Source organism: Saccostrea echinata, unplaced genomic scaffold (genome assembly GCF_033153115.1).
Source record: "Saccostrea echinata isolate AGI-Se365-2 ecotype Australia unplaced genomic scaffold, CSIRO_AGI_Sech_v1 ptg000002l, whole genome shotgun sequence".
Classification (NCBI taxonomy): Eukaryota; Metazoa; Mollusca; class Bivalvia; order Ostreida; family Ostreidae; genus Saccostrea; species Saccostrea echinata.
The window spans coordinates 218,053-233,723 of NW_026889751.1; the positions used below are offsets into that span (position 1 = coordinate 218,053).

General features: G+C 33.2%; 1 protein-coding gene across 1 annotated transcript in view; it reads right to left on the bottom strand.

Moving 5' to 3' along the window:
- Positions 1-15,671, bottom strand: part of LOC133204478 (uncharacterized) — a 48,788-nt gene that overhangs the window by 14,235 nt on the left and 18,882 nt on the right. The window contains exons 11-17 of the mRNA XM_061340222.1: positions 13,719-13,915; positions 12,979-13,217; positions 6,489-6,563; positions 6,193-6,354; positions 5,300-5,617; positions 3,028-3,097; positions 87-137 (exon numbers count right to left, since the gene is read on the bottom strand). Coding sequence (XP_061196206.1) covers positions 87-137; positions 3,028-3,097; positions 5,300-5,617; positions 6,193-6,354; positions 6,489-6,563; positions 12,979-13,217; positions 13,719-13,915 — 1,112 coding nt within the window. The remainder of the gene's footprint in view (positions 1-86; positions 138-3,027; positions 3,098-5,299; positions 5,618-6,192; positions 6,355-6,488; positions 6,564-12,978; positions 13,218-13,718; positions 13,916-15,671) is intronic.

A 15,671-nucleotide genomic window follows, 5' to 3' on the forward strand; every position in this document is an offset into this window, starting at 1 on the left:
AAGAATGCTGGATTTTTTTTTTTCAAATCAGAATGTAAAAAAACTGCCTTTACTAAAGAAATCAGTAGCAAGAAAACCACCAGTACCTCTTTGAACTCTTTGGCACGTCCACACAGAACTGCTTGCTGGAAGCTGTGCTGATTTATGGAAAAAAAATGTACAGGTATATCATTTGACATTCACATGTTGTACAGACATAGCAGACCCTTTTCATTGAAACAGACACTTAAATGTAGGCAACAAATTTCTGATCAAACTAGTCTTGAAGCAATATAAGCTTGGCAGTTAATTTATCGCTGCTGATACTTACACCTTTGACAAATCCCTAGCTGAATGATACTTTTATTGTTGAATATGGCTTATATATACATAAATCTCAATGTTGAAGGTCAATTTTGTTTTCAGTATATAGTGATATCCTCAACATAAAGATTTTTCCTATTTATGTCCCCTTACACATATCGTATCGCCATGTATGTATCGTGATACAGTACAAGTTTATTTTTCATAGCCTTTTTTGAGAGATCTACATACAACTTAACAAATTTTAATGTTCCAAAATGCTGAAAACAAGGTAACAAAGAAATAATACAATGCTAAGACTGTAAGTCTACCTATAATTAACTTTGGTAAGGGGTATTAAGATATTCCTTTTACATTTTCTTTAGCTGTGGAGGTAAGCAAACAAGAATATGTAAAGATATCAGTTAATTCAATTGCTGACAGCTGTATCATGATACATGTTGTATTGCATTACCGTATTACAATATGTATCGTATCGCTAGGTAGCTTGCGATACTCAGGCCTATTGCAAATTTCAAAAACTACATCACAGTGATCTATTTTTTTCATTAATATGTTCCAAGGCCCCAAGATGCATCAACTGAAGAGGTTTGATGATTCTAAACCTTTCAGTATCCCAAATAATGAATTAAAATGTTTTGAAAATGATTAGCCATAAAATTCATGGTGACCTACTTTTTAGTTGACACACTTCACAGCCCCATGATGCATCAACTGAAAAGTTTTGATGATCCTAAACTTTATTGTGTCCAAGATATGAATCAAAATCAATTTGAAAATGAATAGCTGTAAAATTCAACAAGAGGCCCAGGGGCCACATCGCTCACCTGAGTACTGTGGCTAAGAAAAAAGCAAAAATCAATTTAGTATTGCAATGCTTAAATGCATAAGTGGTCCCGACCTACCCCTAAAAGGGAGGGGGGTAGGATTTGAACAACATTGAATCTACACTAACTAAGGATGCTTACATATTTTTTTTGATTAACTGTGACTTTTTTCTTAAAAGTTTAAACTTTCATTGTGGCCACTACCTACCCCTGAAGGGTCATGATTTCATCAAACTTGAATCTACACTATCTGAAGATGCTTCCATATAAATATGACCAATCATGGCTTTGCTGTTCTTTAGAATATTTTTTAAGATTTCTCCTATATATTCCTATGTAAAACTTTGATTTTCCATTGTGGCCCCATCCTACCCCAGGGTCATGATTTGATCAAATTTTAATCTACACCACCTGAGGATGCTTCCATATAAATCATAGCTTTGTTGTTCTTGAGAAGATTTTTTTGAAATTTTTCTTATGTACTCCTATGTAAAACTTTAATTGTTCATTGTGGTCCTACCCCACCCCAGGGGTCATGGTATGAACAAATTTGAATCTACACCACCTGAGAATTCTTCCATATAAATATGATCAATCATAGCTCTGCTGTTTTTGAGAAGATTTCTGAATATTTTCCCTATATATTCCTATGTAAAACTTTGTTTGCCCACTGTGACCCCACCCTTCCACCAGGGGTCGATTTGAACAAACTTGAATCTTCACTACCTGAGGATGCTTCCATCTAAATATGACCAATCATGGCTTTGTTGTTCTTGAGAAGGTTTTTAAAGATTTTCCCTATGTATTCCTATGTAAAACTTTGATCGCCCACTGTGGCCCAACCCTACCCCGGGGTCATGATTTGAATAAACTTGAATCAACACTACCTGAGGATGCTTCCATATAAATATGACCAATCAAGACTTTGCTGTTCTTGAGAAGAAGATTTTTAAAGATTTTCCCTATGTATTCCTATGTAAAACTTTGATCACCCACTGTGGCCCAACCCAACCCATGGGGGTCATTATTTGAACAAACTTATATCTTAACTACCGAGGATGCTTCCATATAAATATGACCACTCAAGGCTTTGCTGTTCTTGAGAAGAAGATTTTTAAAGATTTTCCCTATGTATTCCTATGTAAAACTTTGATCACCCACTGTGACCCAACCTTACCCTTGGGGGTCATTATTTGAACAAACTTTAATCCCTTTCACCCCAAGGATACTCTGTGCCAAGTTTGGTTGAAATTGGCCCAGTAGTTCTGGTCAGGAGGAGAAGATGAAAATGAGAAAAGTTTACGACAACAACAACGACGCCAATGACAGACAACGGACAAATTTTGATCAGAACAGCTCACTTGATCCTTTGGCTCAGGTGAGCTAAAATGTAGTCACCATGACCAACTTTTAGGTAAACCTTATCGATGCATCAACTGACAAGATTTGATAATCCTAGTCCTCAAGGTGGGAAAAATATTAAAAAAAATTAACAAAATATCATTTTAGGTCAACTCTGATGTGACCTTGAGACCACGTCCTTTGCCCCAAGGTGATGCCTTGAAGAATTTTTTTTTCTACAACATATCCTCATCATTATATATAAATTTCCTGATCATCTGCCCAGTGGTTCTTGTGGTGGTGATTTTTTAGCAACCACTTTTGTTTTTATTTTCCCAATTATCTCCCCTTGCTTACAGATCACATCCCTATTTTTAATATAAATGAAAGCCCTTGGGCCAAGGATACTCTGTGACAAATTTGACAAAACTTGAGGAGTCCTTCAGATTTGGCCCACATTCCAAAATTATGACGCAACCCACACACTGCTAGATTCTACTCAGAAGAGTTAAAAATTACTTTCCTATAATGCATGCAATTATCTTTTTCAACTTACTTCATTCTGTTGTGTTTGAAATAGTTCCACTAAATTTCTCACACTCCCTCTTCCTGGACAATATTCCTCTCTTAAGGGAAAAAAAATTAAAATTTATTCATAAGATGCAAATGAGCATTAGACAATACAATGAATACATTTATGAGACAAAAATCATAAACACTTAACTTTTTTCAAACAAGAGGCCCAAGGGTCTTAACGGTCACCTGAGTATAATACAAAGCTGTAAAGGATCCATAGAATTGCATATTATTTACATCCACTGAAAACAATCTCCTTTATTTCTTATAAAAACCACAATTGCTTATTAAAACTGAATACTTTAACACCACTAAGCCACTCTGTATCATACATACCAACCTTCCCGATTTAGGCAGAATCCTCTTGATTTACCCTTTGATCCCACTTTCCCGATTGGGTAGCAATATTGCCTTAAAATCACGATTTGAAAAATTTCACTCAAAAATTTCTCATTTTCAGAGTTTACCAAACCCCCATATTACGTCAACTGGGATAAGAATATCAGATTTGTTTTATGTTCAATGCACACAGATTAGTCTCCTTGTTTATCTAATCCATGCAGATGTGTTAACTGGGCCCAGGGAATCACTTCTTGCTTGAATATAGCTCTCATAGAATTAGGGGTTAATTAAATATCCCTACATTGAAAACAAAAATTTAATACAATATGATAAAATCAGAATCCATATAGATCATTTTTTAAAACCGAAAGTAGAAAACTACACAGCTTATAGCTGCTGATTTTATCTGCTTATATCAAAATATTGTAAAGTTAAAAAATGATGAAAATAATTAAGATGAAACAACAGTATCCTGTCATGTAGACCTACACTAAATTTCTTCTCCCTTCCCTCTCCAAAAGGTAATGTTGTGCATGTATTTCTTTGTTGTGACAAGGGGATACCAACAGGGCACTGCCAAGATTGCAAAAGTTCATACCGACTATAAGAATTTTAATTTTTGTTTGGGTTAAGGGGTATCCTTGTGTTCTATAATTAATGACCTTCAAAGTAAATTTATCTTCAAATTGTTTTGTGTGTGTGTGTGAGGGAGGGTGTGTGTGTGTGTAATATTAAATTAATCATGTTTACTTATTAATAGGGAATAAAACACTCTTTATATTAAAGCTGTATAAATGAGGATATTAATATTATGAATTATAAAAAAAAAAAAAAAATGGGATAACATTTATTTTCACGACATGAAATGTAGCAAATTTAAAGCTTTGAAAATTGCCATTACTCCCAAAATCCTCCATGGGAATTTTCAAAAGTTGGCATGTATGCTGTATAGATTTGAGCAGTGGCTCCATCAATGAAACATACAATGACTTATATACCGATAACACAATATTTAACATACTTAATCCTACTTGATATGATTTGAATAATGGACATAAATAAATATGTCTTCTAAATGTCTCGATCTTCATTAGAATGGGGATTAAAGTTGCAGCTATTGCATAAACAAGCAACAGTTGCTGCATAAAAAAGTAAAAGCTGCCTTATTAATTCCCATACTAACAACCAAAGAAAGCATTTTATTGTTTAAACAAAAGAAAATTAATTGATAGATGAAGATATATTGCTCAGTAACAAAAGAAATAGGATGATAAGGGATCAACAGAATAGTTAGTCTGGTAATCAGCAACAACTCAGAAAACAGATCTACATTATGTTCCAGCTAGTGCTCCTACATTCTCTAAATTTGAAACATAATAAAGCCATTACAATCCCTAAATCACTGGCATCTTTTGGTCTTTAAATAACACTTCATGTACAAATATAAAATATTTCCGACTCATATTTATTTATCTATTAGTTGCAAGACTACCTGACTTTTAAAAAATACTAAAAAATTATACATGTACATTAAAAATTCTTGAATGATATTTTTTTTTTATTCATTTAATTGACCTATCAGTTAAAATTTTTTAGAGTCAATTAATTCTCAGAGAAGAATAATAAAAATGAGGAATAACTTCTCTCAAAGTAGAGTACAAATCTTTCCTACATATTCACTGCCCAAGACCAGAACCCTTGATCAAGTGGTCAAGTATTTCACATATCTGGTAAAACACCCATTACAACTTTGTACTTTATTTCTCTTCTAGATGCACAGAAGAATTAATGCTTTAAAAGTAATAATATTGGTTGACCCATTTACAGAGACTGTTCCAAATTTTACAAACAACATGCAACTGTTAAGAAAGTATAGCAAAAGGTATCTTGAGTGAGCCAAAAATTTGAACCTTGGTCTCATGTCAGGCGTAGCCCCCATTCTTTTCCTTTTCCTTGGCATTGTTGAGTATGGGTTTCTTCTGTTGTCATCTATGTTGATTGCTTTTGGACTCTTATATTCTTCCTCCCCATAGTGAGAGTTGTAGAGTGCATAGATACTGCCTGCAGTAGTCAGCTGTTTTTCTATGGGTTTATCAATATTCCCAGCAGTACAGTGGCTAGCAGGTTTAACCATACACTGTCCCTTAGGGGGGCTGCACTTTTCCTGAGCCTTAAGATAACTGTACTTCCTAGCCAATGACTGCACTTCATGTTGCTCCACATCTTGCCTGCAAATATAATTATTTATATTTCATATCATGTTTAAGGTGTTCTTTTTATGAAATTTTACACAACCAATACCATATAGTAAAAATAAAGTGTAGATGCTGGAGTATACTGACATAACCAACCTTAAAACAGCAAAATTTTTATACCTGTGTCATATCACCACCTTTTCACAATATGAATTGTTACTGAATACTAACTAGAGGTATTGTGAGTGAGCTCACAAATTTATACCCCTAGCTGCTACAATTTTTTCAAGAGTGCCCATATACATGCAGTCAAGGTCATAACACACCCTCAGGTCATAAACAATCTTTGTTCCAAGTATGAGCTTCCAATGATTCTCCATTAAAGTTTTGGTTCTGAAATAATTTCACACACAGAGGCAGACAAGATGATGGCTGGGCGAGGGGGGGGGGGGAGGGGGAGGGATAAAATTAGAATTATGGTACTATATTTCGAAAGCCATTGTGACTGGTGTAAAATTTTACTGTGCATAAATAGAAAAAAAAATTTTTCCAACACCAGGCTATAGTTTTTTGAAATAAAAAATTCACCTCTTGGTATATATACTGACTTTAATTGACTGTCACTTTGAAGTTCACTTTCACTATCTGAGATCTGCTTTCGATAATCTTTGAGAGATGTTTGAGGACTTCTGGGTGGTGGAGAACCTTTGACTCCTACAGTGTAGTAATACTTATCTCCCTCTTGCTCCTCCTGCAGTTTCCAACTCACACTGTACAAAGCAATTCATAGAATGTAATAAATTTTTGTCACTGAAGCAAAAGAATTTTTTATACTTGTTAAAAATCTAAACAAAAAGGTCAGAGCTTAAATCTAACTGAAAAGATAAATATACTCTATACATACTTTTTATGAGTAAAGTTCATTTCATCAACAAATCTCATGTTATGGTCATATCCATGCTTGTACCCATTCTGGTTGCTATGAATTAATTTACATATATAATGTCATTAAACAAAATATTGTCTGCAAATTATGTCTAATTCTACATATGTCATTGAAATAAACCAAAACTTCTTAAAATCTTATATAAATGCCATAGTATTACAAAGTAAATGGCTTTAGTGTGAGGATCTCGAGACATGCATGCTGTATGTATGAAAAAATAAAGATGGACAGACATAGTCTCCAAGGTCTGGAAACTTTATTAAATGAAAACTACAACTGTCCAAAACGGACAAATACCCCCCGCTGGGTTTTTCAGAAAAGGTACCAAGTACTAAAAGTATTTTATGGATCTAAGAGGTGTTCACAATTTTGTTTGAACATTTAATCGCTCATTATATTTTTTCATGAATGATGAACTAAGGTGCAGCCCAATAAAACATCAATACTGATAATTAGGGATGTCAACGAATATTCGAGTACTCCACTATGTTTGATCATACCAACTATCGACTAATTTTTTTTTACTTGGTTATTCAAAATTTGCTACTTAATACTATTCTTAAATTCAAGGTAATGAAACTGTTGCTATCACAATTGTCTACCTCTTAGTGTTGTAAATAGAGAGGGCTTTCAAGAACTATTTGATTTGCTAGCTCAAAATTATGAAGTTTCAACCTGCAATACCATAAGATCAGGCCTAATGCAACTAATAATTAATTAAACAGCTGTTACATATTTGTACATACATGTAAACTGGGGAAAATTTATGAGCGTTATGGTCTTTCTGATGTTAAAGGACTTATCGCATGATCTTTCAAAAATCGTAATTTTATGAAAAATATTATCTATAACCTTATTTATTAAAATACTGAATACAATAAACGTTGTTGAAAGCATATTTTAAGGTAGGTCGCGCGTTTACTGCTTAAAAATTCTTAACGAGAAAACATATCCTGAAAATTTGATATAATGTTCCTTAGAATTTATAGCATTTTATCTGTAATTTTTATCAAATTTGTCTACGTAGTTTTTATGCTGTATTACTGTAACGCGGTATAGTTTTTCGTACTATTTTTACGCTTTACAATTGAAATATATAGAAAAATGACGTTTTTAAGCCAATTTTGCGGAAAGAGTTTCTTTAAAAAAGGTTGGATAACTTTTTAAAGACGTAGACGAATTAATCAGGAATTTCAAAATATCCAGATGAGGTAAAATTAAAACTCTTGAGATAAAAAAATCAATATGTCTTCTCGCTAGTTTTTTTGCTATATAATTTCAAAGTTTGTTTTATATTGCCAAAATGTTGCATTTATGGCGTTATTTATGACTACAATGTCATGTGTTGAACGTAATCACGTTTACATACGAGTATAAATATCTTTACATTTGGAATATGCAAGATCTAAAAGGTGACATAGTTGCAAAATGTCATTTTATTCATCTTTTCACTTATTGCGGAAACATTTATGATGACCAGCAACTTATTTCACTAGTATTGTGAAATTCATATTCTGCCCACAAAGTCAGAATGAACGGTATATTAAACATTTCTCGTGTATTAGAATTAACATGCAGCGATAGAACGGCGAGTGATAAAATATTAATTCATGTATTTTTAGGATGTTCATGTTCAGTAAGATTTCAGGCATACCACATGAATTTGATCACTTCATTCGAAAACGGTGAAGAAAAAACATCCCAATACTGAGAAAAATGGGGGGGGGGTGTTACCGGCAATGTTCTTTCTATATTAGTCGCAAGCTGGTATATAGCCCTAACTCTCAAACATTTCTTCATTTCGAATTCTCTCAATCAAATTTCCGTACTCAAAATGTAGAACACTTGCATTTAGCTTATACACAGAGAGCTTTTCTTATATAGAAAAAAAATATACTTGACACTTGTAAATTGTTTACAGTGTCATATAGGTCTGATAGTCCGGGTGTTTGTTTAAATTTATTTTTTAAATGCATTTCACAGTTTGTTAGCCTGCATATACATAGCGACTACACGAGATTCAAATACAAAATAAACAAATAATAATTATGATGATTGAAATAATAATAACAAATAAAAGGAAAATACAGGTACTGTGATTAAATTTCATCCGTTTTTTGGTGTTGAGGATTTATTCCAACCTGAAAAAGTTTCGCCCCGGCAAACATGGTGTAATATTATACGCACTTCCCTTTGAGGTGCAAATTACGTGCGCACATACATGTTCAACCCTTCAGGTTTTTGGCTGAGAAATTTCTTTTTGCATACCATAACTTTTAAGCTGACTCATTTTGATCGACTTTTAGCAGTTTAGTAACACTTACAATATAAACTATTCCTTTCATTTGGTATCGTATTTAGTTTGTTCTAAGACATTACACATAATCACATCAGAATTCAGACTGTCATTTAATAATACCCGATCTTGGTTCATACATGTACGAGGTTTACGTACCATAGCATGCACTTTGAATTAATCTACTTGATTTGTACCTATAGACTATTTATGAAATTATTTTCAGAGAATTATACGGGAAACAACGCAACGTCGCCTTTATGACGTAATTGACGTCATAATCAAATGTGCACAAAACAACCGCTCAAATCGTCGAAATTGTGTACCAAAATTGATGACAAAAGCAAACCCGCGACCTACCTTAAGAGATATTGAGAGTTGAAATTCAAATACGGCAATATGCATATTTCAGTCGGATTTCGGCTAAATACTGCTCTGACGTCATAGGCGACAATTCGGTGATAGAGAGATGAGAATATGCACACTACTGATTAACGGAGTTATCAATGACAAATGCAACTAAATTACAAAAAATGCTGAAAAAATAATTCCTTATATGATTCTCAATTACTATAGAAACATTTATTAGTTCCAAAGTACAAGGCTTTTAAGATATTTCCGTTTTTTATTTAAAACATTTAGAACCTGTAGCTCTAATTACGGCAATGTTTCATGATCGGGAAATTATTTTTCAAGATCGCCATCTTTTAAAAACAAATGAAGACTTGCATAAATTAATATTATATATAAAACGAAGAATAACAAAGTTATATAATGTTTAATTTGTGAATCAAATAAGTTAATACTGTTACATGTGATAAGAAGACAAATCAAACTGCATTGTTATGGCGAGTTTCTTCGTCTTCGCTATCTTCCCTCGCTATCGTCGCTGCTATTTTACAATGTTAACAGATTTTTCAGATTTTTTCTTGCTGACAATTCTAACATATAAGGTTGAATATTCAAATAAGTGATTTGGTCGTCCACAACGCAGAAAATTCAGGTTGTATCGCGTATATTTTAGTAAGATTAATGAAGAGATGATCAGCCATTGTCGCCTTTGACGTCACAGGGTCACGTGATCGCTATCTAATTAACGTAGATTTTTAATTCAAGGGTTTAATTTGAGTCAATAATTGGTTAATTACCGCGATTTATCCACAGTAAAAACACAGAATTTATAAATTGTGGACATAAGGACTTAATACGCTTTTAATTTCAAATAATTTAGAAACATGCGATAAGTCCTTTAATATCAGTCATTTCAAGATTGCATAGATTGTTTGCATAAAGCCTCATAATTAAAATTTATCGCATGCTCTCTATGTTGTTATAAGAGGTACACTTTAATTGTTTAACAGTCAAAGGTCATTGATTTAGCTGGGACTATAGACACATTCAAATGGCCTCAAGTGATAGATCAATCACAGGTATATGTACTAGCATCATGAAAAGAAAGGACAAATGCGAGTGCTTGATGTCCTGTATTTAGACAAGAGGCCCAAGGGCCTTAACGGTCACCTGAGTATAAAACAACAATCCATAGAGGATCCATAGAGTATAAAATAAACTGATAGAAGCATATTTGTTGCCAAAAAAGCAAGAGAAATAGGATGATCAGGATCATCAAAATAATTAGTCTAGTATTCAGTAACAAATAACAAGTCTAGTATTCAGTAACAACTCATAAATTAAGTTCTAATCTGTCCCCCATTTAGATTTTTTCCTATAAGTTTTATTTTCTATTATGGCCCCACCCTACCCCCCGGAGTGATGTTTTGAACAATCTTGAATCTACACTACTGTAAACCACTTTTTATTCGCAAGAACTTTTTTCGCGTAATTACGCGAGACGGCGTGCTCATGAAAATTTCATTCTCACGTATATTAGTATTCCTAAAGATTATATAGAACAATAACCACAATTCGTGAATATTCCATCTCGCTAATAAAGAGTCAATGTCTACCTCGCAAAAAATAAGGTGTCACGAAAATTTAGTGATCTACAGTTCCTGAAGATGCTTCTGTATTAAAATGACTAATCATGGCTTTGTTGTTCTTGAGAAGAAGATTTTTAAATATTTTTTCCTATATATTCCGAACTAAAACTTTGATCACCTGTTGAGTCCCCTTCCTACCCCAGGGGTTCATGATTTGAACAAATGGAATAACATTACCCAAGGATGCTTCCATATAAATAAGAAAATTTTTAAAGATTTTTCTTATGTATTCATATGTAAATCTTTGATCATCCATTGTGGCCCCATCCTATTCCCCGAGTCATGATTTGAACAAACTTGAATCTATACTACCTGAGGATGCTTCAATGTATATATATCCAATCATTGTTTTGCTGTTCTTGAGAAAAGAATTTTTCAAGATTTTTCCTACGTATTCCAATGTAAAACTTTCATTGTCCATTGTGGCCCCATCCTACCCCCAGGGATCATGATTTTGAAAAATTTGAATGAATCTACATTACCAGAATGAGTTTCATCTTTCTTGGCCCTATGGTTCTGGAGAAGAAGATTTTTAAAGATTTTTCCTATGTATTCCTATGTTAAACTTTGATCATCCATTGTGGCCCCACCCTACCCCTGGGGGTTATGATTTTAACAAACTTGAGTCTACACTACCTGAGGATGTTTCCATATAAGTTTCATTTTACCTGGTCCAGTGGTTCTTGAGATTTTTAAAAGATGCCATTAATTTTTCACTAATTCTTAATTATCTCCCCTTGGAAGAAGATGTGGCCCTTCATTTGAACAAACTTGAATCACCTTTAACCAAGGATACTTTATGACCAGTTTGGTTGAAATTGGCCCAATGGTTCTTGAGAAGAAGTCGAAAATGTGAAAAGTTTAAGTTGAGTGACTCAGGTGACCTAATAAAATGTGTAGTAAATATTATATTTGAAATCAAATACATTAGATGCATACATTTATTACTACATAAATGTTTACAATTCAGAAACATGTTGTATAATGGTGACAGCACAGGTTAAATGTTATACAAGCAGTCTGTAAAAGGCAAAGAGTAAAAATGACGTAAAAATTAAATTTCAACGAGTACTTGACTATCGTTTGACTAAAGCCTCCGACTATTTCACTAAGCTGTCCGAGTAAAATTGACATCAATACTAATAATTATTTTGTTTTTTATTAGCTTGAAAACTGCAACTACCTATCTTCTTTGTGAGACATGACACTCTGCAATTTGTTGAAAAAAAATAAAAATATCAGATTATACAATATCTAATTAATCTTGATAACTTTATACCAAATTCATTTTAAAAATAAAAGGCTGTTGATCCAGTAATCATGTATTTTAATTTGCCAGACTATAAATTGCAATTAAGAGATTTAGAGATCCTTAATTCTTTTGCCCAATTCCCAGGAGATAAAGATAACACCAGCTAGATCAGAGATGCTCTAAGAGCTTCCCACATTGAACTCATTACCGGGGTAGTTAATCTTTCACTGGATGCATGTCCACTCATTACTCCCAAGGTACTAATGGATTTACACTATCTGCTGTGTAATGCACTGTGAGTCTGTGGTACAATAGAAAATGCATAATTATGCCATTCTTGTAAAAGCAAAGATTTTTTTCTTAAATTTTTATAAAGCTTTATATAATGAGAAAAAAGAACTGTGTAGTCTTGATGCAACATTTTTTAATAAGGTTACTGCTTGACTCTTAAATTTATAGGGACTATCCACCTAAAAACTTTTTTTAATGCTTGGTGATTTTTGAGTTTAAATGAGTGGTTTTAAGCTGTAATTCACATTTTTGTACAGATGTACCAATGCAGTTCTAGATTCTATGTCTCAAACCTACACAAATCCAGAATGACTAAGTCAACAAAAATTTAAAAAAAAAACACCTGTAAAATGCAGAAAAATTATCCAATCATAATGAAAATATCAGATGCACACCTTCATATGGTGAATAATGATTGTACATATTTTCAGACAAATCCATGCAATAATCTCTGAGAACAGGTCCAGACAAAATTATGTCTACAACAGATAGACATGCTGAATCCAATATACCCCCTCCCCCACCAAAAAAACTTTGTTTGCTGGGGGTATAATTAGCCATACATGACAGATTCTAAATATTCCTTGATACATTTCACTTTGGAATTACCAGTTATCTTGCATTCCATTGGCTGCTTTAGACCACTTTGCTTTTCTTTTCCCTTTAGATTTATTGTTAAACTCATCATACTGTGCCATCTCCTTGCGTAATACTGTTTCATTGACTGAATCTGATGAAGCTGTTTCCTGGGGATGTCTCACTTGTTTATGCCTTTTTCTATTTGATTTTTTCTGGATTTCGTTTACCTTTTCTTTTTGATAAACCATCTTCAAATATTTTTCTATTTCCTAAAAATGCAATTACACATCAATAATATTTTCAAATCTTGCTTTGGCAAAAACATGAAGTCTGAGTAATGTGAGGTAAAATGTGCTCAAGCAGAAAGCCTCTTAATTAAGAGACATACAGTTTTCGTCTTAAAATTTTTTGAGGTACATATATGAAGAGACCAATGAATTATTGTCCCCAAGGAGAGGTAAAATTCAAATGAATAATAAGACAAATTGCATTGAGAAAGACAATATGTTGACGGTGCGACCGTTAGGGCTAGCTCAGATACCTATTCAGTTTTAATTTACATCCGTCTCTTCAAATCACATGTGACATTTGGTACGTCGATCTAGACTCTGACATCACACGACGTCGTAAGTTGCATTACTAAATCGAAGCCTGAACATTGCTAATTTTAATAATTTGTCATCAACAGTAAATAATCCAAATTGATAACTGAATCAGGATTTTGGTTATGTGAAAATATGTTGCATTTTGATTGCACAAATAAAGTATACCTGATCAGACATCTGAAGGATCTGTTGCACATTACAAAAGTCCAGCACTCTGTGCATGGGATCTCTTTGCAGGCCATGGTGCAATATACCATGGTACTTCTCTGGAATACGGCTCATGTCTACTGGTAAGGATTCTTCTTCACGTAAAACTTTTTTTCTGATTTTTTCAGCACTACATTTCTGCCATGGAATTTCACCTGCATTATTTTGATTAGGAAAACCTAACTTTTCTTTAATAAAACATTCAAACAACAAATTCAAATATAACCTTCACCAAATTTCATAACCTAAAAATTTATATGGTGCTGCTACTATAAATATGTGTTCCAGAAAATGAAAATAATCACTTACAATGACAAGAAATACTTGATGTATTGGAATAAAAACTTATGATCAAGAATAAAGATTTATATTCAAAACCACTCTGGTGACCAAATGAGTTCAGAGGCCACTTTTACTAAGTAGTCGCTTTGAATCCCTCATGTCAATTTTGCACTTTAACTCATTTCAGTTGCCCCCAGTTCGACGTCCATCAACCAATCTTTTTATTATACCCACCTTCAGCAGTCATTTTACACTACTATCAAAATTATTTGAAGCTCACTCCACTTTATTTTTCCTGAAAATTCCACAATTTTCTAATTTCTGTATTGTTTATGTATCAGCCTATATGTTTATGTTCAAAATAATACATATATATTGCATTTTCAGAAAGGTACATAATTTTCTGAAGTAAGATTTTAGAGATTTCCTAATGCCTTTATTGTTGACATGTTGATCTGCATTTGACATGTTTGACAAGAATATAAATTTTGCAGCGACTGATGCCATTGATAAAAGCTTTATTTTTCTATATATTTCTATATCAAAAAATGCAAAACTATTTGAAACAAACAAAATCTGAATTATTTAATAGTAATTATTAGAGATTTCTGAATTTGGAAACAATCAACACCATGCATATTTCATAATCCATAAAAACAAAACATCAATTAGAGAAAAATTCCAATCTCTTTACCACGAACTGAACTTTGTGAATACAATAAGTTATTGAAAAGAAAGTTAACTGATAGTTAAAAGCAACAAAGTAAAATTTTTAAGAGAGAGAAAGAGAGGCCGGCCCATGGGCCACAAAGCTCACCTGAGTGACTTTTGACTTTGATGTTCTCTATAGATTTTTTCCCCAGCTATTCCTATGTAAAATTTGATCTTTTGATCTATCGTGGCTTCCCCCCCCCCCCCCCCCCCCCCCAGGTGGTCATGATTTTAACAAAATTAAATCTACACTGACCAAGGATTCTTCTATATTAATATGACTAATCTTGACTCTGCTGTTCTTGAGAAGAAGATTTTAAAAGACTTTTTCCTGTATATCCCTATGTAAAACTTTGATCTACTGTGGCCCAACCCTACTGTGGGGGTAATGATTTGAACAAACTTTTATCTACATTTCCTGAGGATGGTTCCATATTAATATGACTAATTATGGTTTCCCTATTCTTGAGAAAAATAAATGAAATACTTTCATGTTTCTATGTAAAACTTTGATCTCCTATTGTGGCCCCACCCAACCCCTAGGGTCATGATTTGAACAAACTTGAATCTACACTACCTGAAGATATTTCCATATGAATATGTCTAATCATGGCTTTGCTGTTCTTGAAAAGATTTTAAAAGATTTTTCATATTTATTCACATGTAAAACTTTGATCTATTGTGGCCTCATCCTACTCCAGTAGGCCATGATTTGAACAAACTTGAATCTACACTTGGTCAGGAAGCTCTCACTTAAGTTTCATTGCTGGCCAAGTGGTTCTTGAGAAGATTTTTTGAAGACACCCACCCTATATTTTTGCTTTTCTTGATTACTGTATAGGGGGAAAATAACTCGTAGTGTTAATATTTGCTATATTCACTGTGTTAATAAATCCGCAAATTCAAGAAACAGTGAAT